General features: G+C 40.2%; 2 protein-coding genes across 5 annotated transcripts; one reads left to right on the plus strand and one right to left on the minus strand.

Moving 5' to 3' along the window:
* Positions 1–1,101: 1,101 nt before the first annotated feature.
* Positions 1,102–18,310, minus strand: hcn5 (hyperpolarization activated cyclic nucleotide-gated potassium channel 5). Of its 4 annotated transcripts, none has more exons than XM_039818079.1 (13): positions 18,206–18,310; positions 17,875–18,009; positions 16,725–16,828; positions 14,534–14,784; positions 13,221–13,407; positions 11,875–11,979; positions 11,206–11,343; positions 8,765–8,926; positions 6,839–6,932; positions 6,588–6,715; positions 5,236–5,382; positions 4,877–5,114; positions 1,102–2,432 (listed from the first exon to the last, which is right to left on the minus strand). In XM_039818079.1, exons 4-13 carry the CDS (start codon positions 14,716–14,718, stop codon positions 2,260–2,262), a joined length of 1,557 nt encoding a protein of 518 aa, XP_039674013.1. In that variant the 5' UTR covers positions 14,719–14,784; positions 16,725–16,828; positions 17,875–18,009; positions 18,206–18,310; the 3' UTR covers positions 1,102–2,259. The 4 variants fall into 4 exon arrangements, with proteins under 4 accessions (XP_039674013.1, XP_039674011.1, XP_039674014.1 ...); XM_039818077.1 differs by having other exon boundaries at positions 14,534–14,787; XM_039818080.1 differs by lacking the exon at positions 17,875–18,009 and having other exon boundaries at positions 18,206–18,309.
* A 40-nt stretch (positions 18,311–18,350) lies between these two features.
* LOC120569906 (cytochrome c oxidase copper chaperone) lies at positions 18,351–22,398 on the plus strand. Its single transcript, XM_039818081.1, has 4 exons — positions 18,351–18,467; positions 20,405–20,529; positions 20,622–20,727; positions 22,201–22,398. The coding sequence occupies exons 2-3, from the start codon at positions 20,417–20,419 to the stop codon at positions 20,704–20,706; spliced, it is 198 nt and encodes a 65-aa protein (XP_039674015.1). The 5' UTR covers positions 18,351–18,467; positions 20,405–20,416; the 3' UTR covers positions 20,707–20,727; positions 22,201–22,398.
* The last annotated feature ends 1,060 nt before the right edge of the window (positions 22,399–23,458 follow it).

Raw genomic sequence — 23,458 nt, forward strand, 5'->3', positions numbered from 1 at the left:
AGAGCAGGCGCATATATACGGAGAGGTTTATGCCTCGACTCAGAGGTCCTGGGTTCGAATCTGACCTGTGACAATTTCCTGCATGTCTTCCCCCTCTCTCTCTCTACCCCCTTTCTCACCTAGCTGTCCTATGAAATTAAAGGTGGAAAAGCCCAAAAATAAATAAATAAATAAAAATAAAACATCTGGTACACCCTGCAGGGTTAAACACATGTTCTAAGTTATTTTTGACCACTATTTGAAGGCTCACGCTTTTCCTTCCCTTCTATTACTCTCAACAGATAAACTTTGTCCTGGGCACCGGTCTCCTGTGCCTCTTTACACAGGCTTCTCTGACAGGCAGAGACCAGGCTCTACTGATGAAGACTTGGTCTGACCGGATGGGTGCCCTCTACAGGAAGATGAAGAACACAGGAGGCCGCTGCTTAGGCTACTTTTTGCAGCAGGCGGAGGAGGATATACGGCACCAGCTCCAAGAGGCCGTGCAGAAACGCTCACCCCCGGAGGAGGCAGCGGGGAGCATCCTGAAGACCCTGGAGAAGAACTATGATTGGCTGCGCTGGGCGGTGATGCTCCACCCTGCCGTGGGAACCATGGAGGACGAGAAGGACGAAAGGACGAAGGATGAGAAGGATGAGAAGGACGAGGAGACACACGAAGAAAGAGAAGAAAAGGAAGGTGTGCTGCCACAACAGCAGCCCAACAATTTCATTTCTTTGGCGTCTGAAGCACCAATCCCCCACGTGGTGGCGTGCTACCGTGACACGCCCACTTCGCTGGACAAGAGCCGCATCCACCAGCTTATCGTGGACCTGGAGTGGAAGATCCCCAACCCGCCACCTGAGGTGTACGCGTCCATCGAGGAAGACCCAGGCAGAGCGCGGCGCTACCTGGCCTCACGCATGCTGAGGAAGCTGCAGGAGGGGCTGGGATCTGGCGTGTCCGTCCACGTGGTGCCGGGCAGGATGGAGATGAAGTGCAACTTCCCACCAGCCTCCTTCTACCTCTACGAGTACAAACACCGGCTGGCCTCGGGCACAGTGTGTGTGTTTGGATGAAACAGTAAAGGGAAAGGAAACAACCTGCTGTTCCACACAGATGTTTCTTAATCATATTAAAGCATTTGCTTTATTTGTGTTGCTTTCACAGTGGCATTGACATGTCTTGTGTAATATAACTTCCAAATAAATGTCATTTTAGAGAAAAAGAAAAATGACATACATGAGTTTTTTGTGTACTTTCCTATAAAGCAAAATTCCAGTTTATTGCAACTTGGGTCTTATTGTCAGCCATCCTCGGGACAGTCGGTCCACCACTTTAGCACAGACCGAAATGTCTCAACAAACATGGAAAGAATTGCATGAACATTTGTACAGACATTCATGTTCCCCAGACGATGAATCCTAACGACTTTAGTGATCCGCTGACTTTTTATCTAGCGCCATTATGGGGTCAAACTTTTCCTTTTGTATAAAACTTTGGTTAAAATTCCCATCAGCCTCAGCTACACTTTGTGTTTAGTGTTATTTAGCATGCCAAAATGCCAAACATGGTGAACATTATACCTGCTAAAACATCATGTTACTTTTGTTTCAACAAAGTCTGAACGGGGGAAGAAACACAAGACGTCAGACAATCAGACAGGTGGTGTTTACAAGTTTTGCCAAGCTATCTGAATGACTATTTAGAGGTAAATCTAAAGGGTGATTGCATCTGGAACGCTGGTAATAATCCATCATGACACAAAGAGCTATGCTATGAACTGTGATGGATGTTTAAGCAGTTTAGCTAACATGAAGGGTTTGCACGCGTTTCTTGCCCAGTCTTTTGTTTTTATTTATAGGAATGATGGCCAAAACTAGGAAAGTAAAGCCGAGGTTGTATGAAACCAGAATTCCCCTTTAAGACAGATCTTTCTTGTTTTTTTTACTAAGGTATGCATTGACTTCAATGCTAAATTGCAGCATCAACAAGGAAGCAGAGATCAAACGTTTGACCCGTTTTTACTGTTGAGGTCTTTGATTATTGCTGATAACTGATGGATCAGGAGACTGTATAATTACCTGTCAGAATAAAATGCTCTAATACTGTCCATCTCATCGGCGAACAAGTGTCCAACTGGTGTCCACATGAGGAATCAGCAACAGTCGTACAGTACTGTCCATCACATAATCACATAAAATGTCCTGGAAGTATCCATATCCCCTGTCCTTTTCATACAGTAAAGTAAAAAAAAAAAATAAAGGCTAGTTTTTGGTCTTACACAAGTGCATCATCAGCGTTGACTTGAACCACTTTTTCTAAGTCCTTCTTGACATCTGGGAAGCCCTCCAGCACCTCCTGAAAGTCGTCCCAGGAGAGAGAGAAGCACTGGCAGTCGGTCAGCGCCTTCACTGTGGCCAGATGTTTGCCTTTGGTCAGCACACATGTCTCTGTTGTACACACAGAGGGAACCACAAGAGCGTGGTTAATGAACGAGTGAACCCTAATGACGCAGATGAGGTCTGACAATTAATCCTAAATTAAATAACCGGACTTAGCGGAGTTGTTTCGGGAAGCCTGCTTAACTCTAAATGCTGCAGAGGTTTGCTGCCAAAAAGATTAGGACCAGTTCCCACTTAAAGCCTGAGAATAAAATAAATCCCCACCCAAATTGGAAAAGATAGATTTATTCACTTTTGGTTTGACAGTGATTTTTTTTTTTTTTTAAAGAATGCTTATTGCTCGACTATGCAAATAAACCTGCGGATGTTTTGTGTGTGTGTGTGAAAAAGCAATGAATGCTGAGCAATGAAAAAACAATTGGAAACCTTCAAAATCACACTAAATCTGCCAAAAGAAAATCTAAATCCATTGATCGGTTACTTCCTTTTCACAATGAAATAAAAATGCATTTCATTTGAACCAATTAAGATACTAAATGTCCACATAAGCTTTTATTGACATGTTCCCGCCTGTAAAAAAAAAACACTCTTACATAAACAAACTGCGTGACTTTAAATCCCCTAACTCTAGTGCTATCTAATACGCCGGTAGTTTGGGTTTTATTTGTCCAGGTTTGACATATCTGTCTCAGCACCAAAAAAATGACAACAGCAACATCTCTTCCTAGAAGCATTATGGCTGTTACTGTGGGTAATCCACAGAATAAGCTGTCAGCTGTTTTCATAAAGACTGTTTCTGTTGTCGAAAGCAGTTTCAGTGAAAAATGCTCACAGTGAGGTCTGAGGATTACCCAGATTTGTACGAGACAGAAAAGTGACAGATTTTTAAATGGAGTTTAGTATGATTTCCTTAAGAGAGACAGCAGCAAATAATGCTCTCTAATCCAGCAGCCCAGCAAAGGATAACCGTTGTCGACACCTCTCTTGACATACAATTGTTTCACCAAAAACGATTTTGCAACTTGGATTACTGATTTTAATTGAGCTTTAATTGGAACCATTTTCTACAGAAAATAATAATCAAGTTCTGTGAGTTATAAAGACACTTTTTTTCTGGAACTAGATGTTGCTGCTCAGTTAAAAAAAAAGCTTTAATCACAACAAATTAAATTCCATTCACCTCCATTGTATTGTGAGGGAGGCAGAAAAAAGAGGTGGATATTTCAAAATCTGGACAAAAAACTATGTTTTTTTTGTAATTTGAGTGGACTCACTGAGCTTTTAAAAGTTTATTCCATAGCTCAATAAAGAGGTAAATACACTCCAGTATGATTAATCATTTAAAAACCCTAAACACACATAATGATGATAAGAACAAAATAAAAACTGAGCAAACCCTATCTGCCGAGGAAGACCACGAGATGGGATTGAAAGCAGAAGAAGCTAAAAAAGTGGACCTTGCGTATTTGAAAGTACAAATTATTACGGTCATAATGCTTATGCACATTATGCTGTTCCTTATGCATAATGTGCCTAGATTTGTTTAACAACACATCGGTGCTCCGTTTCCATTCATTCATTACATTCATTATGTAATACTTAACAGCGCTGTTGTGTACTCATTGTACTTTTGCTTTAGGTAATACAGATGTTACTCCGAGTTTAAAACACTACAGGTGAAAAGGGTAACAATGAAATCCCAATGAAACTTCCCCAGTTGATTACTTACATTGAGACAATAATTGTTTTGTATCACAAGTTTTCTGAAATCCTACGTTTAAATATGCAAATGAGGCATTGTCTAATTAAATATGTGCTAATGTGCATACATTTCCAGAACAGAAATCTGAACATTGGATAAAGCCAGGTTTCAGAAGCCATAAATCAGGAAATACTGTCAACAGCCATAAAACATTTTCGCCATGTTTTTAGGAATAAAAAGTGACGTAAATCAGGCTATGAATGATATATGAGCAACCCCCTCTGTAAAAACCTTCAGAAAATAGATAGGAATGAAACTGCAAAGTTGCGTGTATGCAAGTGCTGCTGAAGTGGAGTCTGAGAAAAAAAATCATTTTGAGAAAAGGGCCTTAAAATCTACCGATGCAAATAGACAAAGTGTAGTACAAGTAAATTAAACACCTAACGTGTATTTGTTATAGACATGTTATGGAAGCCAAACAGCCCACAATCTCCAAATTGACCAGTACGTGAAAAAACGATGTTTCTGTCTGTAGTGTCTGGCACTTAAAGTTAAATCACTTCTGTGAGCTAAAAACTGGATTTCGTCTTGGATTGTAAGTGTTTTTCTATCTGCTCCTAATCTGTTTTCAAGCTAACTGGGCTGAAAACGTTGTGAGAAAGGTTGTCAAACAACATTCTGGTATGTTATATTTCACTTCTTTCTCCTCTCCCGCTTCAAGTTCCCTGACTATTGCTGTCTGGAAATCACTTCTCAGTGATACACGCTAATCAGAGTGAATCCAACTCACCTCCAAAAAAGTCTCCGTCACACAGTTCCCTCTCGCAGGAATCGGTCTCCATGACGACCTGGCCGTGGTCGATGAAGAACATGCGGTCGCCTGGGACGTTCTGTCGCACGATGGCGTCTCCCTCCAGGAAAACCTCGTAGTCCAGTTTGAGGAGGACGGCGTTGATAAAGTTTTCGTCTCTGGTCTGAAACATTGGCACTTTTCTTAGTAGCCGGCTGCACATCACCATCAGGATTTGCTGGAAAATAAAATATGTTGGTAAGAAATATACGATTCATATGATATGAAATAAGACGTACAAAGACGCAAAGGAGCAACAACTTAGCATTAAGTTCCAAGCAGATGAACCCCAGCTGTACCTCTTTGAGCGCTGAGGACACTGTGTGCATGACGTCCTTCTCCTGAAACCACTTCCCTCCGTAGCGAGCCTGGTAGTAGTTGGTGATACGAAGCTGCAGCTCTGGTGGGAGCTTCATAAAGCCCATGTAGTGCTCCAAACGGCTCATCTGTAGGAAGTCACAGTGTTCAGGATCCACTTTCCTTCCCCATCGCATTTATACATGAGACAGCATTACAGTGCTAAGATCTACTCAAGCTGCATTGTTTTGAATTTGAGATACTTTGTTAATTACATTTTTACACTCTGTTGATATATTACATATTACACACAGGTGCACAAACAGGACCTATACATTAGAGGTGTTGAAATTAATCAAATAATCGATGCATCAAATCGTGGACGTAGACGATGCTACATCGATAATCGGCCGGGCCATAATCGATTATTTCTGTTTACAATTTAATGTAGGCCTAACAACCTTTCTGTTTACATATTCTGTTACGCTTTGCACATTCAGGAAGTGCCATGTGCTCAGTGCTGTTGTTTTATGTATCCAATTTATTTAGTATGAGAGCACTGCAGAATGTTTTGTTTTTGAAGCTTGAAAAGCTATGAATTAAATATCCTACATGGCTTTAATAGAAAAATGTATTTGACGCATCGAGATATCGAATCACTTACATGATAATCGCAATCGAATTGGGAGATCAGGGAAGATTCACACCTCTACTATACATGCATTAATAGAGAGAAGTCAGACTGAGGGGAGTGCCCATTGCAGTGCACCTCCACAAAGTGAACTGGCACCTCTCCAGCTAGCAGTCCACTGTCCGTACTTGGTCTGTACAGGGACTTGAACCGGCGACCCTCCAGTGCCCAAGCCAAGTCCCCACGGACTGAGCTACCGCTGCCCCATGTTTAATCATGTATCATAATTGCATAGTCTTGCGTCGTTTTTACCTACTCTAGGGCTTTCCTTTGTTTATTTTATTTCTAATGGCTGTTTTCCAAATGTACAGACTAATCTAACTACATAATTGACTTATAATGCAACGCCCCAACACCAACAAGTCATTCATTTTTAAGATTTTGATTTGTACTGTGGTAGAGGATGGGCCTAAACAATCCCAAACAGGCATAACATGTCTGACACTCAACTGCATATGTACACCTTAGTGGCTGCAGGCAAGCTAAAGGAGTTACAGGGTCTTTCCATTACAACATATCTTTATGGGCCACCACCAAAACACCTTTTTCTCTCCCTAGATTAGTTTTAAAGTAACTAAAATATCCTAAAATTATTCTTCTTATTACTTATTTCTATTTCCCTGAGTACAGTGACTTGTCTACTGCTGAGATGTATTTTCTTACCTTGCTCTTGTACTCCTTGGCTGCTGGGTCGATGTTGGCGATCATGGTTGTAGCGTTTGCCACGAGGACGGTGTACATCAGACAGCCGGACACCATGCTGACCATGACGATCCACATTTCAACGTAATCTGGAGAACAAGACACCGACACTCCAGCTTGTTTACTGTGAAATGGTGGGTATTTATATCTGAGGGAGAATGTGATACTTGTGCTTTTTTTAGCGCTGGATAAAGAAAATCAATAATTCTCACTTGTTGGTGCGTCCATGGAGCCATAAGAGAGAGCGATCATCTGGGAGAGCGCTCGGAAAACTCCCCAAGAGTACTTCACGATCACTGTGGCATTCTGGAAGAAAATATTTCATAATTAGCGAGACTTTATTTAGATCTGGAGCTTCAAAACAACAACAAATACATGGATTTAACCTACAGCATGTGGTATAGATATTTAAAGCACCACAAAAATATCTTTTGTCAAATATGCCCTACAACAAGTTTAGAAAGAAGATGACTAATTCCCAACACGTCATTCACAACTCCTCATCAACAACCAATGGTGGAAGAAATATTCAGATCCTTTACTAAAGTAAAAGTACAAATACCACACTGAAAATACTCCACTACAAGTCAAAGTCCTGCGTTCAAAACCGTACTTAAGTGAAAGTGTGTAAGTATTATAAGCAACATTTGAAAAGTAAAAGTCATTGTGAAGTGAAATGTTCCCCGTTTATCTGATGTTTGTGGATTAATATTCCTGCTGCATTAGGCCGGCCACACACTGGCTGCGTGGCGTGAGCGTGGCGTTTCTGTTGCGTGTCAGTTGCGTGGATTTTTCTATGTCTTTACACACCAGAAACGTGTCTGACGTGGCGCTGCTAGCCTTGTCTGTACACATGTATGTTTCCCATTGATTTACTGCACTCAAGCAGTATACTTCATATTAAACATTAATATATGATTCGATTTCAGCAAAGACAACGTCGGCAGTATTGACGGCAAAATAGGCTACAGAATATTTCGTTCTGTATTGACAGGTGCAACATTTGAAAATCAATAATTATTTATTTTTATTTTTTTTAAATTACATTTATATTTGCATTTATGTCAAAACCTAGAGACTTTCAAACATCAACATTTATTAATATGTATTTGTGTCAAAATGACTTATAAACATCTTTTCGTATTCTATTTTGCCTGGAAACGCTTCCAACACGCTTGCGTGTCACGTGGAAAATAGGCGTCGGTTCTATTTCTAGCAGGATTAATGTGTACGCATTAATGTGTACGTTGCATTTTACTGCTGTAGATGTTTACGGTTGTGCTCATTTTAACTCCTTTATATACTGTTGGGTAGTTTAATCTACAGCAATGCATCATATTCTATAAGATCATCATGCTTGTAGCGTCGCTGTCCTGTGAGAACCACGTATCGCTAATAAACTTTTCATGGTGTCAGAAAAACAGCCCTGTTTACAACTTTGTGACAATGCATTTTTTTTTTTTTTCACCTTCATTTATTGAGGGAAGGTTCACTGAGAGGCAGCCTCTCTTTTGCAGGAACACCCTGATCACATTCACACAGTTCCACATTCATACCTGGAAGCTGCCCGGTACAACTACAGTCTGATCTGCTGGCCACTGAGCAGCTCCACTGGAGCAGTTGGGGTTAAGGGCCTTGCTCAAGGGCACCTCAGTGGTGGTAATGAGGGAGGGACAAGCGCTGTTCTTTCACTTTCCCCACCCAGATTTTATCCTGTCGGTCTGGGGATTGAACCGACGACCAACAAGCTTGCGTCTCTAACATTTAGGCCACCACTGCATTTTCCAGCTGATCCAAGAGGCTTTTTAAAGATTTTATTTATAATAAGAAGGAGGAGAATTCTCTCAACACATAAAGGACACTTCATCCTTCAATTTATCACAAACATTCAAAAATCATCAAATTTATAGATACTTGGTTTTCACTGGACAGGAAGGGGATGAAAAAGGGATCTGGACAGTAACTAAAGCTGTCAGACAAATGTAGTGGAGTAAAAAATATTTACCTCTGAGATGTAGTGGAGTAAATACCTCACATTTGTACTTAAATACAGCACTTGAATACATGTAGTTAGTTATATTCCACCATTGTCAACAAGCATCATCATTCACAATGTAGTTTTGTGAAATTAGTTTCACCATCAGGTTTTCTTTCCGGACCCAGCAGTCGGTGGGAAACTCCTCCAGCATGGGGACAAAATACTGGATGCAGCCGTTCCAGTGACAGAGCAGGAAAATCATCATGAACAGAGACAAGATGCGGAAGAAGAGGCGGACCACCTCCAAGTTGGCATTAGACACCTGTCAGGAAGAGATGACACAAAAACATGTGACTTTAAGGCATTTGGTAAGCAAATCATACACACTGCGGGACATCCCGGTTGTTGGCTGAGATGTGTGTCATATTACAGCAGCATACTGGCTTTAAGCCTGATCCAGGATCAGCCATGTCCTCTCCCAAGCCTGTACTGTATATAATCTGGTGCATCATCAACATCAATACATCATACTGTATCTCCTGTGTTTAGGCAAGTTAATATGTTTTCTCACAAGTTACAGTAACTCATGATTTACTTAAAATCCAAGGCCCACTATGAATAAAAAACAAACAAACCCAAAACAATGCAACAATGTTAAAAGACATGGTGATACAGTATATTTTAAGATATTTATTAATTGTGCAGACCTGAGGTCCCTTTTAATGACTAACTTGCAAAGTTTTACACTTTAAAAGATAATTCTGGTTTATTATGACCCAGGTCTTATTTTCATAGTCTGGAACATCATTTATATCACTTATGATAACACTTTGCATTTACTGAACCAATTGCTGAGATCTGGAAACACAACATCACTACAAAAAAAAAATCAGATGAGGCAAAAAACATGAAAGTTAAGCCAGATCATCTAAACCACTTAATTTGCAGGTAAAACTGAAAGTGAGTGCACCTGAAATAATGGTAATAATCCCTGTTTGCACATAAAAATCGGTGTCCACACAACTACAGTAAGTGCAGTGAGTCTGTAAACTGTGATGGACATTTACAATGGACATGTTGTATAATCATTTTACTATTTGTTTTAGTTTTTCCCGTCCAAATAAAGGAAACCTGCCTAATCGTCTGGCTATTCTTGTTTCTTGCCCTGCAAAAATGCTTAACATATATGCCAAGCAAACAAGTCACAAACATCAACACCTTCAAAATTGTGGTGATGTCCATTAATACAACACATTCAACTCCAGTTTTGTGGAGAACTTCACTGATTTAGGCAGCCTCATCAGCAAGGAAAGCATGACACTAAAGGACATCGATGCAAGATTGGGTGAAGCCCAAGGTGTGTTTCTCAACTCCACAACATCTGGATGTTTAAGCAATAGACCCTAAAAACAAAGGGCTGTCTATATTTCGGAAATTCCAAGTCAAGCCTAATGTACCAGGGTCCACGTTGTAATGAACTGGTGGTCTAGTGGTTAGGATTTGGCACGCTCACCGCAGTGGCCTGAGTTCGATTCCCGGTCAGGGAGAGCTTTTTGGGGTGGCAGTAGCTCAGTCCGTAGGGAGTTGGGCTGGGAACTAGAGGGCCGCTGATTCAAGTCCCCTTACGGACCAAAGTACGGAGTGTTAGCTGGAGAGATGCCAGTTCACGTCCTGGGCACTGCCAAGGTGCTCTTGAGCAAGGCACCGTACCCCCAACCGCTCAGGGTGCTGGTCCAGAACTGGCAGCCCACTCACTCTGACATCTCTCCATTAGTGCATGAATAGGTCCTGAGCATGTGTGTAATTCAGGCCTGTGTGTAGTGATTTCTAACAGAATGTAAATTGTAATTTCCCCACTGGGGATCAATAACAAGTATAACATATTAAATTTAATTAATTGCAAATAATGCTAGTGAAGGTTATGTGGCATGTTCTGGCCTAACAACATCACAACCCTGGAATTATACAGAAAAACCAAAAGCAAGAACGGCATTACTGAAACAAGGATTAGGTGACTGCGCTGGCTGGATAATTTGATTCGAATGGAGGCAAACTGCTCAAGGCAAAAGAAAACCTGGAAGACGATAAAATGACCTGGCGCAAAAATGCTTAACGAGCTAGCCAAGATGAACTTAACAAAACATTTTTCTTCAAAGTGAGAGGGTCCAGTTTCCACCGCTACGCTGAAAACATACACCAGAAACCATTTATTTTTAGCAGCTAGCAGTTGATTAAAGGCGTGGAGTTACACACTAACTCCAGACGACATACATTATGCAACAGCAAGATTTATTCCAAGATATATTGTGTTTCATTATGAGATTACCATCATCAAAGTCAGTTTGAGGTGTCCCATTCCTTTATTTTTGAGTCCAATGTTTGGATACGTAATTAGAAAAAAGGTAAACTCAAAAGAATTGGGCCAATGCATCGTTGGTCGTGGAGCAGCGAGTCAGCGCTTGTTTTACAAATGACGTTGTAATTGTTCAAAGTCAGATTTGTCATCGGATGCCAGGTCTGGTAAGGTATCTGCAGGTAGTAGAAAGGTTGACTGAATTTCAAAGCTGAGCTTTGAAGACTTTGTCTGGCGTGTGAACTTACTTTCTCCACTTCGTTGAAGAACCTGACCAGTCTGGACACTCGAGCCAGCCGGATCAAGCTGAGGATCCGCACGAACATCAGTATTCTCATCATCTTGTTGGTCTTAGACGGGTTGTCGTTGTTGTGGTATTGTAAGTCCTGGGATAATAAAATAAAGACGTCAGATTATCAGTGGTATGCTTCTTGTTTAATCTCTTTTCTATTTATCTTTAATCTAATTTAATAGTATTCATATTACACTGTTAACACTGTTCATATGGTAATACCTTAACATATTCTTAACTACCCATTACTGTTTATTCTATTTATTACCCCAGTACAAAATGTACATTCCTCACACACTGACTTTTGCACTTCTGGTTAGATGCTAAACTGCATTTTGTTGTCTCAGTACTTGTACTTTGTGCAACAACAATAAAGTTCAATATAACCTAATCTATTATCAATGAATTTACCTTTTTCAAATCATTTTCATTTTATGGCCTTTTCCTCAGTACTGTAGTTATTGTCTGTAAAACACCTTCTTACTGCTCTGAGTGTGTTACATAAGTTTCTCATTTTAAACCACGAACAAATCATATGAAACTAAGTGCATAGTTATTTTGTGAACTGGCAAACGCTGCAGCACACACACACACTGTTGGCTGTTTTCTGTCTGTTCATTATTACCGCAAACAGCAGTATGTAGCCGATTGGGAAAGCAGCTATAACGTCCGGTATGAACCATGTCCTCAGGTAACTGACTCGGATCCGCTTGATATCCAGAATAGCTTCCTGTGAAAGAGAACAGAGCAGCAGATTGAGCAGATGGATGAAGATGCTGCGCAGCGCCGGACACGATCAGATGTATAATTTAACACTTGAACTGAACCAATACTTAGGGAGTTTGTCCAAAAATTAGGGGAGACAGTGGCAATATTAAAGGGATAGTTTAGATCTTTTTTTAAGTGGGGTGGTATGAGATACTTATCTATGTACAGTAGATTGCAGTCGGCACGCCCCCAGTTTGGAGAAACGGGCAGGAGTACTGGCATCAAAGCTAATCAATATACTGCTGTGAACAGGGGCAGCAGCAAAACGGATTTTAGTCACCTAAAAAAAAAGGCCCGCCCAGAAAAATCAATATTAGTTTAAGTGCATGCTATATTAGGGAATATTTTCACTGCTTTACCAAGGTCAAACAATAACATAAACAAACTAACCGATCGATGTTGGTGATCGGTGTTCTGCAAGGTAAAATTACGTTTTCTTTCAAAGGAGTGGTGGCTTTGAAGAGAACATAGATAACGGCTTCAGTTCCCCGTCAGAATGGGCTGTCTGAAAGTAAGGTAAAGCAGTGAAAATATTCTACATATAGCGTACACCTAAACAGATTTTAATTCTTTTTAGGTGACTAAAATATATTTAGCTGCTGGCCCTATCCACAGCAGTACATTGCTTAGCTTCCGTTTCGGTACTCCTGCCTGCTTCTCTAAACTGGGGGCGAAACCGGCCGCCATCTACTGTAGATAATACACTGAGTAGGGATAAGTACCTCATACAACCGCAAAAATCCAAACTATCCCTTTAACTTCAGGGCATCGTTGAACTGTTGCTGAAGCAAATTCAAACAGGCAGAAACCGACTGAGAATAAATCTGGTAAAACCAAATGCTTGGGCGGTCCACAGTAAACACCACAGACAGGAAAAAACACCACAGACATGCCATTTGTTATTGGCAAGACAGAGGTCACAAAGTATGATCAGATGAAAACAAACAGGATATAGTCTGCGTAATACTTAATTGGAAATGTTATATGTCTCTTTTATCCAATACATCATAATCCCTGTTATAAAAGCAAACAGCAGTTGCCAATTTTGGCCCCAGGGAGGAGGGGAAGGGGGGGCGGTGTTAATCTAGCCTTTCGTGTATTGAGTAGATTACAGATGGGGCAGAGATGGATTGTATGTGCTTGTCTGCGCAGGGATTATGGTCTCCCAGATTGTGCCTGAAAATAGAGTACAGCCACTCTCACCTCGCCGTCCTCTGCTATGATGCCCATACGAAAATTTAGGGCCACATCTATCAGGAACAGCGTGTCTGAAAACACGTTAAATCCTTCCCATGCCAGCCCACTGTGTCCGTCCAGAAACGCAATCTCCATGGGAATCCCTATTAGGTTCAGAAATGTGATGGCCATCATACACATGATGTAGTAACTCCTACAGGAAAACATAAGAAAAAAAATGTGTGACTTTTGAGTGAGCCTTAGATCTTGTTTTCCACGTAGGATTGTAGCAGAAAGTCTCTGTTCACTTGCCAGAAGGGCTCATTAGACAGTCATGCTGCAGCCGGTAAGGCAAGCTGATTTATGCACACTAAATACTCTGATACTGTAACTGCACATCTCCTCAGCCAGGGTTCAATTGCCAGGCTCAAATAACTCTGCTCTCTGATCCCCAATTCTTTCATTCCCTCTCTGTTTTCACTCCATCTGATCACCTTACATACTAATAATAACAATACTGCATGGATAATGCAAAAACCAGATCCTTACAGAATCATTTGATCCACCTGGTTTTGTCCTTCTAATCCTCCGGTATCAGCTTAAAAATCACTTCACAAAACTAGAATTTCAAGAGTGATAATCTTTCCTAACACTCTCCTTTACTGATATCAATTACTAGCTGCTCTTTTAGGTTACTTGTTTTGATTTAATGTATTCTTACTCTACATTTAATACCAATTACACTACATTTATTTTTCGATTTTTGTTTTCACATTTACAAAAGTGCAACACTAATTATTATCATATTCAATTATTGCATTTTTGACTAATGCTTAATGCTAATTGGTAATGTGACATGCAAGTAATATGGAGTGGGGCTGCACCTAATGATTATTTTCATTATTGACTAATCTGATGAATACTTTCTCGATAAATGGCGTTTGTCTATAAAAAGTCAGCAAATATTGAAAAATGCCCAACATTCAATGTGATGTCATCAACATGCTTGTTTTCCCTACACCTAACACTACCCTCTAACACTCCAAAATCTAAAAAACGTTCAGTTTACTGCGGAGATAGAAAAAACAGCAAATCTATCAAATTAAGAAATTGGAACTAAAAAAAAAAAATGTCGCCATTTTTTGATCAGTTATCAAAATAGTTGCTGATTATTTTTCTATCGATTTATCAATTAATCCACTTAGCTTTTTTAGCTCTAATATGGAGAAATATAAATAAGATAAGATGATACTTTACAAATCCCTGGAGCCAAATGAAGCAAAGAATCACCTCCAGAAACTTGCAGAAACTGGCCTGAATCTATCAAGTATATTAAATACCTCATGAGGCTGAACGGGTGGATGACAAAGACTCCGCTCTGCAGCTGCCGGATGCACTCCTGCTCCACGGCCATCTCGCTGCCGTACACGTACAGGGACTGTCTGTTCAGCTGTGGAAGAAGCATGGCTCTCCATCCACAGGTGGCTGTGGTGGATCCCGCGACGGGACCTTTTAAATTCTCCATGCCCAGTCTTTGGTCCCCTCCGATCAGCCGAACGCACAGGCCATCTTCCCTCTGCTGCTGCTGCTGCTGCTTCTCGGAACAAGCGGACCCTGATTATACCAGTCCTGACCTCCCCTCTAGGTCACAAGGTAATTTTCCATCAATGCTGCCAACCTCAGGACTTATTGAAGCTGTGTGGAGCGAGGCGACTGGATACCCGCCTTTCTGCTCACTCCCTCTCTCCCGCCCTCCCTCTCTGTCTGTCTGCCTCTCTCTATTTCTGCCCCCACCACTCCCCATCCCTCCACTTCTTTTCTTTTTCTCCCAGCTCATCAACTATTCAGTATCTGTGTCTCATCCCCACATGAATCAAGCCATGTCAAGAGGTCCAGCACACATTAATACTGAAGACAATGCCGCACGCGTGTGTGTGTGTGTGTGTGTGTGTGTGTGTGTGTGTGTGTGTGTGTGTGTGTGTGTGTGTGTGTGTGTGCGTGTGTGTGGAGGGGATCACAATTATTGTCATGTGAACTAGACATCTGGCAGCATGTACAGAGACAAGTTCAGTTTGGGCTATCTCTACCAGGGATGTAATTAAACACTGTACTGTGTAACCTGATGCTGTACATATGCTCGCAGCTCTGAGCCAGCTCCTGTGTTGTTTATTTGCATCTTTAACATAATTTACAAAACAAAAACAGAAGCTTAAATATTGCATATATCAAGGATTACAAAGCAGAAGATTGATAAATCTATTTTTACATATCCTTGGAAGGTTTTTGTAGGATTGCAGCAACGTTTATAAAATGTAAAATAGAAATGATATTACAGGATGTAGCAGAATGGTAGGATTAACTGACGGGTCATGGCAGTGGGTAAGGTGAATTAGTGGCAGCTTAGTGCATGAGATGCGTTTAATAATGTGAGGGACATTTTATGAGATTATGACTGCTTTTTTATATATTTTTGGACAATTTTTCCTAGACAGTTTGCAGTAGAGAAGTACAGTAAACACTAGAAGTAGGAAGATTAATACCACTGAAAGAGTTTTATAGTTCAGTTTGAGAATCAATCAATTGGTGTTGGTGCTTTATGTGTGAGCCTTCTCCAAGTGCACACTGTCTCTTGTCCGTTTTACCTGTTCGGCATTACATCCAAGGTACATTTCTCAAATATTATAAAAATCTTGTTGAGTCAAAACAGGTTGACAAAAATGACAAAATACTGTCGGCTGTTTTTCACTGCCTTCCAAAACAACACAAGAACTATTAATGTGTGTGGTTTCTATATAATATATTGTTTGTTTGTTTTTAAAATCACCATTGCAATATCAACTTGTGCAATATACACATCGCAAAAGGCTGCAACATATCGCGATAGACACTCAGAGATTTTTTGTTAGTTGAAAGAAAATATCAGTAGAAAACTGCACATTAAAAAGGTTTTTTAAGTGGTGCCTTTTTATATATAATTCAATGTTTGATTTGTTCAATAGAAGAATGTTGGAAATAATTTTGTTTTATTTGTTTTAAACTCAACAAGCAATACGTTGTATTTTAGCAGAATACTAAAAGCAGCAGACACACGGAACTGAGTACACTTTAATATCTGTTTATTTATCGCAGGTAATATCGTTATCGCGATATTCAACAACGTTATCGCACGTTGCATATTTTCCACGTATCCTGCAGCCCTAGTACTGTTGATAGGAGACAGAATGCAAACTGTTGTTTTGGGTCGGACACTTTGTACACCAGACCATTCACCCTGACCTCCTCCCTAAGAAGTTTTGTGGTGATATAACTATATATTCAATGCTAACTATATATTCAATGCGTCAATTCGATCCAGTAAAAGTTTGGTTATTGTTTTCTGGAGTACTGCCTTTCATTGTTTTTGTGTATTGGTATGTGACAAACTCTCTATTCTAACAAAAGACATGGTTCCTTGCAATATACAGTACATGTGAGAATATATCTTTGCTGCATGGCTAACACAGATCAAAGAAAGAAAAAAAGAGAGCTTACACTTATTTCCTAGACGCTGCTTTGTGCACACATGAAGAGGGGATGACAGACGATCGGGACCTGTACTGTGGCCCTACACCTCTCCTCCTTCAGGGGGCAGATTTCTGCAAGGAACACAAAAACAAAGGCAGACTTCAGATACCACTGAGAGTGAATTAAAGGGTGTTTCATCCCAGGAAAAGCACAGCAAATACTGCAGCAAAGTGTGTTTCAAATGGAGGTACATATCTATCACACAGTACAGAGCAATGTGCTTACATGCTCATTTATCTAGCACACAGCTGGCCCTCAAACTAGAGGTAGTGACTCAGTGCTTCTGCTTACGCACTGCTTTGCTGTGCTGACGCACTATAGACCCAGTAGTCATGTAAAAAACACATATATTCAGTGTTATAGGACAGAAAATGAAAAAGTTTTCATATTAAAAAAACTCCCAAGCCACTGAAGTGTAAATTATACCCACCAGCAACTATATTTTACAGCACTGAATATAATATCTGGTAGGTGATAGTGTAAAAAAACAGCAGTGATTATGTGTGCTGGCTGATGATGATTTTCAACTCATACAGATCTTCATTTTTCAATACAAAGTATACACTTGGCCATGTCCATATTTTGATATGTTTAATTGCAACACACAACAATTAGTCAATTAATTGATTTGTCAATTAAAAACAGAATGCTGCTTTTCTCGGTTGCATCATTGTAAACTTAATTTAATTGGGTTTTGGACTGTTTGCTAGACAAAACAAGCAAGTTAAAGACATTGGGATGTGGGGAATTGGGATGATTTGTCATTTAACAGACTCAAAAAAAATAAATACGGAAAACAATACATATTCAATTTTGATTAGGTTGCAGTCCTATCACAGTGATCTTCCTAGCATACTGACCGGTGTAACATCCAGTGGAAAAGTTGTACAAGCGGACGATATCACTGTGCTTAAAAACCTTTTCAAAGCATAATATAAATGAAGGCTAGAAATGTCAATAGTTTTGTGTTTTTGTTGTTAAACTTGTGAATTATGAAATACTGACACAACATCACATTTACAGCATTTCTCCACTGACTAAGACAGACACTAACAAACTGAAAAATAATGACACTGAACAGGTAAATAACAGTGTTAAATGACAACCTACAACCCACCTCCAAAGTCGTAGCAGTGCCTGCCTCCTTCAGGAGGCACTGCTTGCTCCATCATGAGAGATGCCTTTATTTTATTTTTTTCATCATGAGCTGCCGTGGCCGATGAAGACCATGATGATGATGATGATGATGTCACTGCGCAATACAAATTCATACTTTAACTGTCTTGAGGCAGTTTCAGGCAGAGCAACAACCGGAAAACACGCTTAACGTTAAATGGACCTTTAGTTAAGGTTTTTTTGTTTTTGTTTTCAAGGTCAAAATGATAATTTTAGCTCAACAGAAGAACACCATTTGTCCTAAGAAACAACACAATATAAATTCAACTTACTGTCCATTCATAGATGCTCTGGTCTCTCTGTTTGTTGAACTAATGTGTTAGTTGGTGCCTTGCAGAGGTTAGTTATGGTCTCTCGCTGCTAGTGTCATTCTCTTCCCGCCGTTGTTACAAAAAACTATATTTCCCAGAAGCCTCTGTTGACTCTTGGTATTCACGCGAGTTTGTATCAAAAGCGAACACGTGAGTTCATGCTAGTTGCCTCCTTTCTGAAGGTGAAGCTGTGAGATATCGTGTACCGTCGGCCTTCGTACAAGTAAGTTACTTGACATAGATTAACCGCTGCATTAGTCCAGCAGGTGTTTTAAGTGGTACGCTACGTTTTCTGTTTCCGTGTCATTTGTCCGCCGTGACACAGGTAACGTTAACGAACTAACTGTTAGCTAACTTTGTTAGCTTGCGTGAGTGTTATGCAATGTCTCCAAACCAAACTGTTAGCTAAAGCTAGTCAAGCCAAAGCTAGCTTGTCAAGCACAACACATTGTGGTTCTGTTTAGGTTTGTCCCCCCCCTACTTTCACATGAAGACTTGGGTATTTAAAAATGAAAGCACTCCTGTTGTGTGCTGCATGGTGAATGTGCTGATGAGTTGATGCTGTCATCTAAGCTAACGTTGCATCAGTCCAGCCCCCTTCATTGTCTCTGCTTGGGTATAATGACGTTGGGATTGAACTTATATCATTAACCCCCAATGTGTCGACTGTTTAACAACTTGTTTTGTGCTATAAAAAGTCAACGATTTGCAATGAACATGGCGATTATTTTAATGTTTCAAGTAAAAACTGTAAATATTCTCTGCTTAACACATGGTTTTAACTGACCATAAAAGAGTCTACGCAATTTAGACGCAAACATGTCAATAAGAAATTCACTCTAAACAAGTGATTGGAATTGTATCTAGGGCTGGGCGATATGGCTGAAAACTGTATCACGATATAAGTGTTTCATATCGGTCGATATCGATAATTATTGATATTTTTTATGACCTATTTAAAATAAGGACCAGGAGAAAAATATATTAAATTTAAACATTTTTATTTTAAACTTAACCTTCCTCTGATTATAATCCCCTCAGTTATAAAAGCAGAAATGTCAACACAACCATGGAAATCAAAATTAAAATGTAAACATAAGTCTAAAATCACAGTGAAGAAAGAATAAGTAAGAATTGCTTAATAAGGTGTAATAAAATGGTGCAAAGTGTTAAATATAAACATAGAGAAACCTGAAACCTGAGAAGAACTATTTTCTGCAGGTTTAGTGCTAGGTTGGTAACCTGGCTTCTGGACAGTGCTTAGCACGTCTGCCTCCGTTATTTCTTTGTAGCGTTTAGTAAGGCGCTGATGCAGAGTACCTCTCCATGGCGATCTGCTGCTTGTGCGGTGTAGCAGCTGCAGATGTTGTTGGACGTTGCTGGCGAATACGGCTGTGCTCCAAAGTGTGAGCGCGGCTAAGGTGGTGAAACAAGTTTGCGGTAGTGTTGGTGGGGACGATGGTCAGACTTATAAAATCCCCAAAACTGCCATACTGACTTTTCCTGTTTTATCAACAATTTCCTCGCTCGCTGCGGCACTCACTTTCCACTTATCGCTCCACGCTGCCGGTTCTGTTATTGTAGAATCCAACACGAGACAGCGATGTGGCGCAACCAAACTTGATACTGTTACATGATTGGCTGTTAGAGTGTCACTCCCTACGTTGCTAGGTTACCAGAGAGTGAGTGCCTTTGTTCATGCAACCAAACTTGCTTCGCAACTTCTGGTTTCTTCCGAAGAAGAAAAACAAGTTATCGAACGTTTTATCGAACGCATTTTCTATTGATATTGATTACGTGTCTATCGCGATACATATCGTTATCGTTTTATCGCCCAGCCCTAATTGTAGCTAATTCTTCCTCCTTTGCAGGAACTAGCATGCCTGATTGGTATTGTTAACTTTACACCACATTTTATTCCGTTGCATCTACATTTTGTCATGATATGCTTCAGCAGGGGTGGTGGCCTTTGGTATCTCCTACAGAAGTGGGTTGATTAGCTGAGATAATTGCAAACGTCTTTGAATGGACATTTGAAAAGACTTTTCTGGAAAATGAGATGCAAAACCAGAAGTAGCCGTACACGTTAAATTGTGAGTGCCACTCTTCATCCTTAGTCTACTGTGATTTAAAACATTCTTTTTTCTTTTTTTTATCTAGTTTATTCAGAAGATGTCGACCGTGTCTGCTGCCAGCGTGGAGTCTGCTGTGATTGAGGCCCCTGAGAAGAAGCCACTGAAACCATGCTGTGCTTGCCCAGAGACAAAGAAAGTCAGGGATGCTTGGTAAGTACCTGTCCAGAGAGACAGAAGCCCTTTCCTTGTTGCATGTGAAAATATTTTAATACCTCCAATGTTTTTTTGTTGTTTTCCTCCAGCATCATTGAGAAAGGAGAAGAAAGCTGTGCAGTCCTGATTGAGGCGCACAAAGATTGCATGAGGGCGCTTGGATTCAAGATTTAACTGCTCCATTTTGTCTGTGTGGTAAGTAATCAAAATCTAGTGCCCCAAAAGCTTGTTTTTTTTCCCCCCCTTTGTACTAGGTCGTTTGTATCCCTCAGCTGTTACTGATTTATATTGGGTACAAACTGAACTACCAGACTGGAACACCAGTGCATCCTTTCAAATAAGTAAAATCAGAGTAATGCAAAACTGATATGTGTGTTGGAGCTGGATTACATGCATTTTAAAATGACGTTCATGTAGGAACTTTGTCTAATCCTGTCTACACACCACAAAGGTCAGAGTGATGTAGTGATTTAAGGAGGAGGGTGGGGAAAGCGGCATGGCTAATAGTGGTATGGAAATATTTCCAGCAGTGAAAATGCTGCAAGTAACAGTTCACATTGCCACCTTTTTTATAGTGTGATACTAATGAGATTTCTAGAGGCAACGCTTGGCCTTCAAAACATTAATCAGACCTTCAGTTTGCACAAAACTGGTCTGTTGAAGTCTGATCAGGCCAAATGCCCATTTAAACCGTAAACGCATGTGTTGGTAAATTTAAAGGCGGTTTTGTTTCTTCAAAAGTCTGTATTTTGCTTTGGAGTGACCTCAAACTTTATTTGATTTGGTCCTTATTTCATTGGTTACCTACAAAATTAAAACTGGAAATGGAACTTGAACACCGTTTGCATGCCTGTACTGGTGACTCACTGCTGCCTAATGTAATCTGACAACCTAAGGCCAACTTGAATTGAGTCAGTGTGGTGTGTAAATGAGCACCCGCCCTTTGTGAACCATGTAAATGCCCAACGTCTTTTATTTAACCCTGGGTATTTGCAGCGATGAAGCCATTTGTATTCTCCAGGTTCACTCATTTTATGGGTCAATTGTGTCTCTTAGCCATTTGTGCAGTATCTGTCTAGAACATCATGTAACAAGGGTAATGGTAGGGTTGTGTGTGGTGAGGGATGGTCGAGCAAGTATCTTCTGTGCTCACATGACTACACATGCAACATGCTTGTAGCCATGTGGCTCGGTTCACGTTTCAGCAGCTCAATTAGACGTCTGGCATCGCCTAATGTTCACTTGCTCTTGTAAAAGACAGTTTCCATTTATCATCTGTACTAGTAACCTGATTTTGGCATTGTATATATTTCGATCACACTTTACTGTTATCTATTTTGTTTTTTTATACACTTATACATTTTTATATATACAATTCCTATCTTTTGTATATTTGTACTCTTCCAACTTTGTTTCGCAACTGCTGCAGAGCAATTTCCCCCAGGATACATATCTATCTTTAGGCTGGAGGAAGTACGAATGTGCTGTTATGTAGTAGGTCGCAGTACCTAGATTAATCACAACTAACATGTTTCTGTTTACGGAATATACAACCAGGCCTCAGCCTTTCAGCTGATCTTGGGGTCATTTTTTTTTTTTTTTTGCCATTACAATTTTGCAAACCCTTGTACGTATTAATACTTTTTTTCTTTTTTTATTCTCCTGCAGTGTGTTGCTGTGCAAGACGACCCTGGGTGTTCCCCTGCTTATTTATACCTCAACTGTAAGGGAAATGTGACGATGCACTTTCGGCTCTGATAGGTTGATCTTTCTGTGAAATTTTTTTTTTTTAAGTCTGCAGATTATGAGAAATGTGTGAAATCTAAAATGTTGTCTGATGTTAAATAAAAGTCCTATGCAATAAGACTTGTGTTGTAGATTAAATGCACTTACAAATTCATGCATTCATCTTGAGGTTTTATAGTGACTGTGTGAACGGTTGTTTGCCACAGTTGCTGTCCCTGGTATGCACTTAGGCTTAAAAATAACTTCTGCCCCTGCAAAGTCAATACTTGGCATATCTGCATTCTTCCTCTGTAGTGTGTCACTGTTATGAAGTGTGCCTGACAGTCGACATCACATTCAGAAAACCTGCTGTTAATGCTAGGCTGTGTTAACTGGTTTCACTTTTAATGCCACAAAGTGATAGTTGTACACTGTGCTTCAAATCCACCAGTTCATTGTGATCTTCACGTTGCCAAAAAGCACCTCATTGCCATTTTGTTTATTTGAATAAAATGTGTCACAGAAGCAATTCATCTTGTGGTAGTTTAAAAGTATTTTTGCTAGTGGTTGTCAAGTATTAAGATATCTTAGTGTTTACCGTACCAAGACATTACAGAAGAATCTGTCTCAAGTGTATTTTCCTCCTGCATATAATATTTGATAACTTGATAGCAACAATTGTTACACCAAGAATACCGGTTCTTGTAAATACAGGCTCTTTGGCTTGTAGATCCATAATTTTGCTTAATTTTACATGTACTATTACTAGTCTTTTAATTTGTTAAGGAGAAACAAAGCAGCGCAGAAGAATTTGGATTTTGACTGAGATGGGCTCCCTGTGAGTCATCCTGACAGAGGAGAGCTGGATATGTTAGGAGGTGGGGGTGGTGGGTGTTTATACCTGAAATCTGACCTGCGCTGTCATTCTACTTATTCAGTGTCTCTAAATATGCACCGGCTACACTGCTCTCCTGCGAGTAAACTGGACTCTTAAAGTTTGGGTAGAGGAAGAACTGTGTTGGGACATTTTATAAAAAAAAAAAGTTTTAAATGTGTGTGACACTCTCTCATGGATTTGTTATAGTCCCTGTCCTCCCGGTTTCCTGTCTCTCTCTTTCTGTTATGTTAAGTAGCAGGCCTGCTTTCTGTCCACCTCTCTCTCTCTCTCTCTCTCTCTCTCTCTCTCCTTGGGTTACAATTC

Source organism: Perca fluviatilis, chromosome 12 (genome assembly GCF_010015445.1).
Source record: "Perca fluviatilis chromosome 12, GENO_Pfluv_1.0, whole genome shotgun sequence".
Classification (NCBI taxonomy): domain Eukaryota; kingdom Metazoa; phylum Chordata; class Actinopteri; order Perciformes; family Percidae; genus Perca; species Perca fluviatilis.

What these genes read in the sequence shown, in the direction of transcription:
- hcn5 (XM_039818079.1), bottom strand. Translation starts at nt 14,718, where the DNA reads ATGGAGAATTTAAAAGGTCCCGTCGCGGGATCCACCACAGCCACCTGT. An exon ending in GCTACATACTGCTGTTTGCG is followed by an intron (nt 11,344 to 11,874) that starts GTAATAATGAAC and finishes TTATTATCCCAG; the next exon opens with GACTTACAATACCACAACAA. An exon ending in TCTTCAACGAAGTGGAGAAA is followed by an intron (nt 8,927 to 11,205) that starts GTAAGTTCACAC and finishes TCTTCCTGACAG; the next exon opens with GTGTCTAATGCCAACTTGGA.
- LOC120569906 (XM_039818081.1), top strand. Translation starts at nt 20,417, where the DNA reads ATGTCGACCGTGTCTGCTGCCAGCGTGGAGTCTGCTGTGATTGAGGCC. An exon ending in AAGAAAGTCAGGGATGCTTG is followed by an intron (nt 20,530 to 20,621) that starts GTAAGTACCTGT and finishes GTTTTCCTCCAG; the next exon opens with CATCATTGAGAAAGGAGAAG.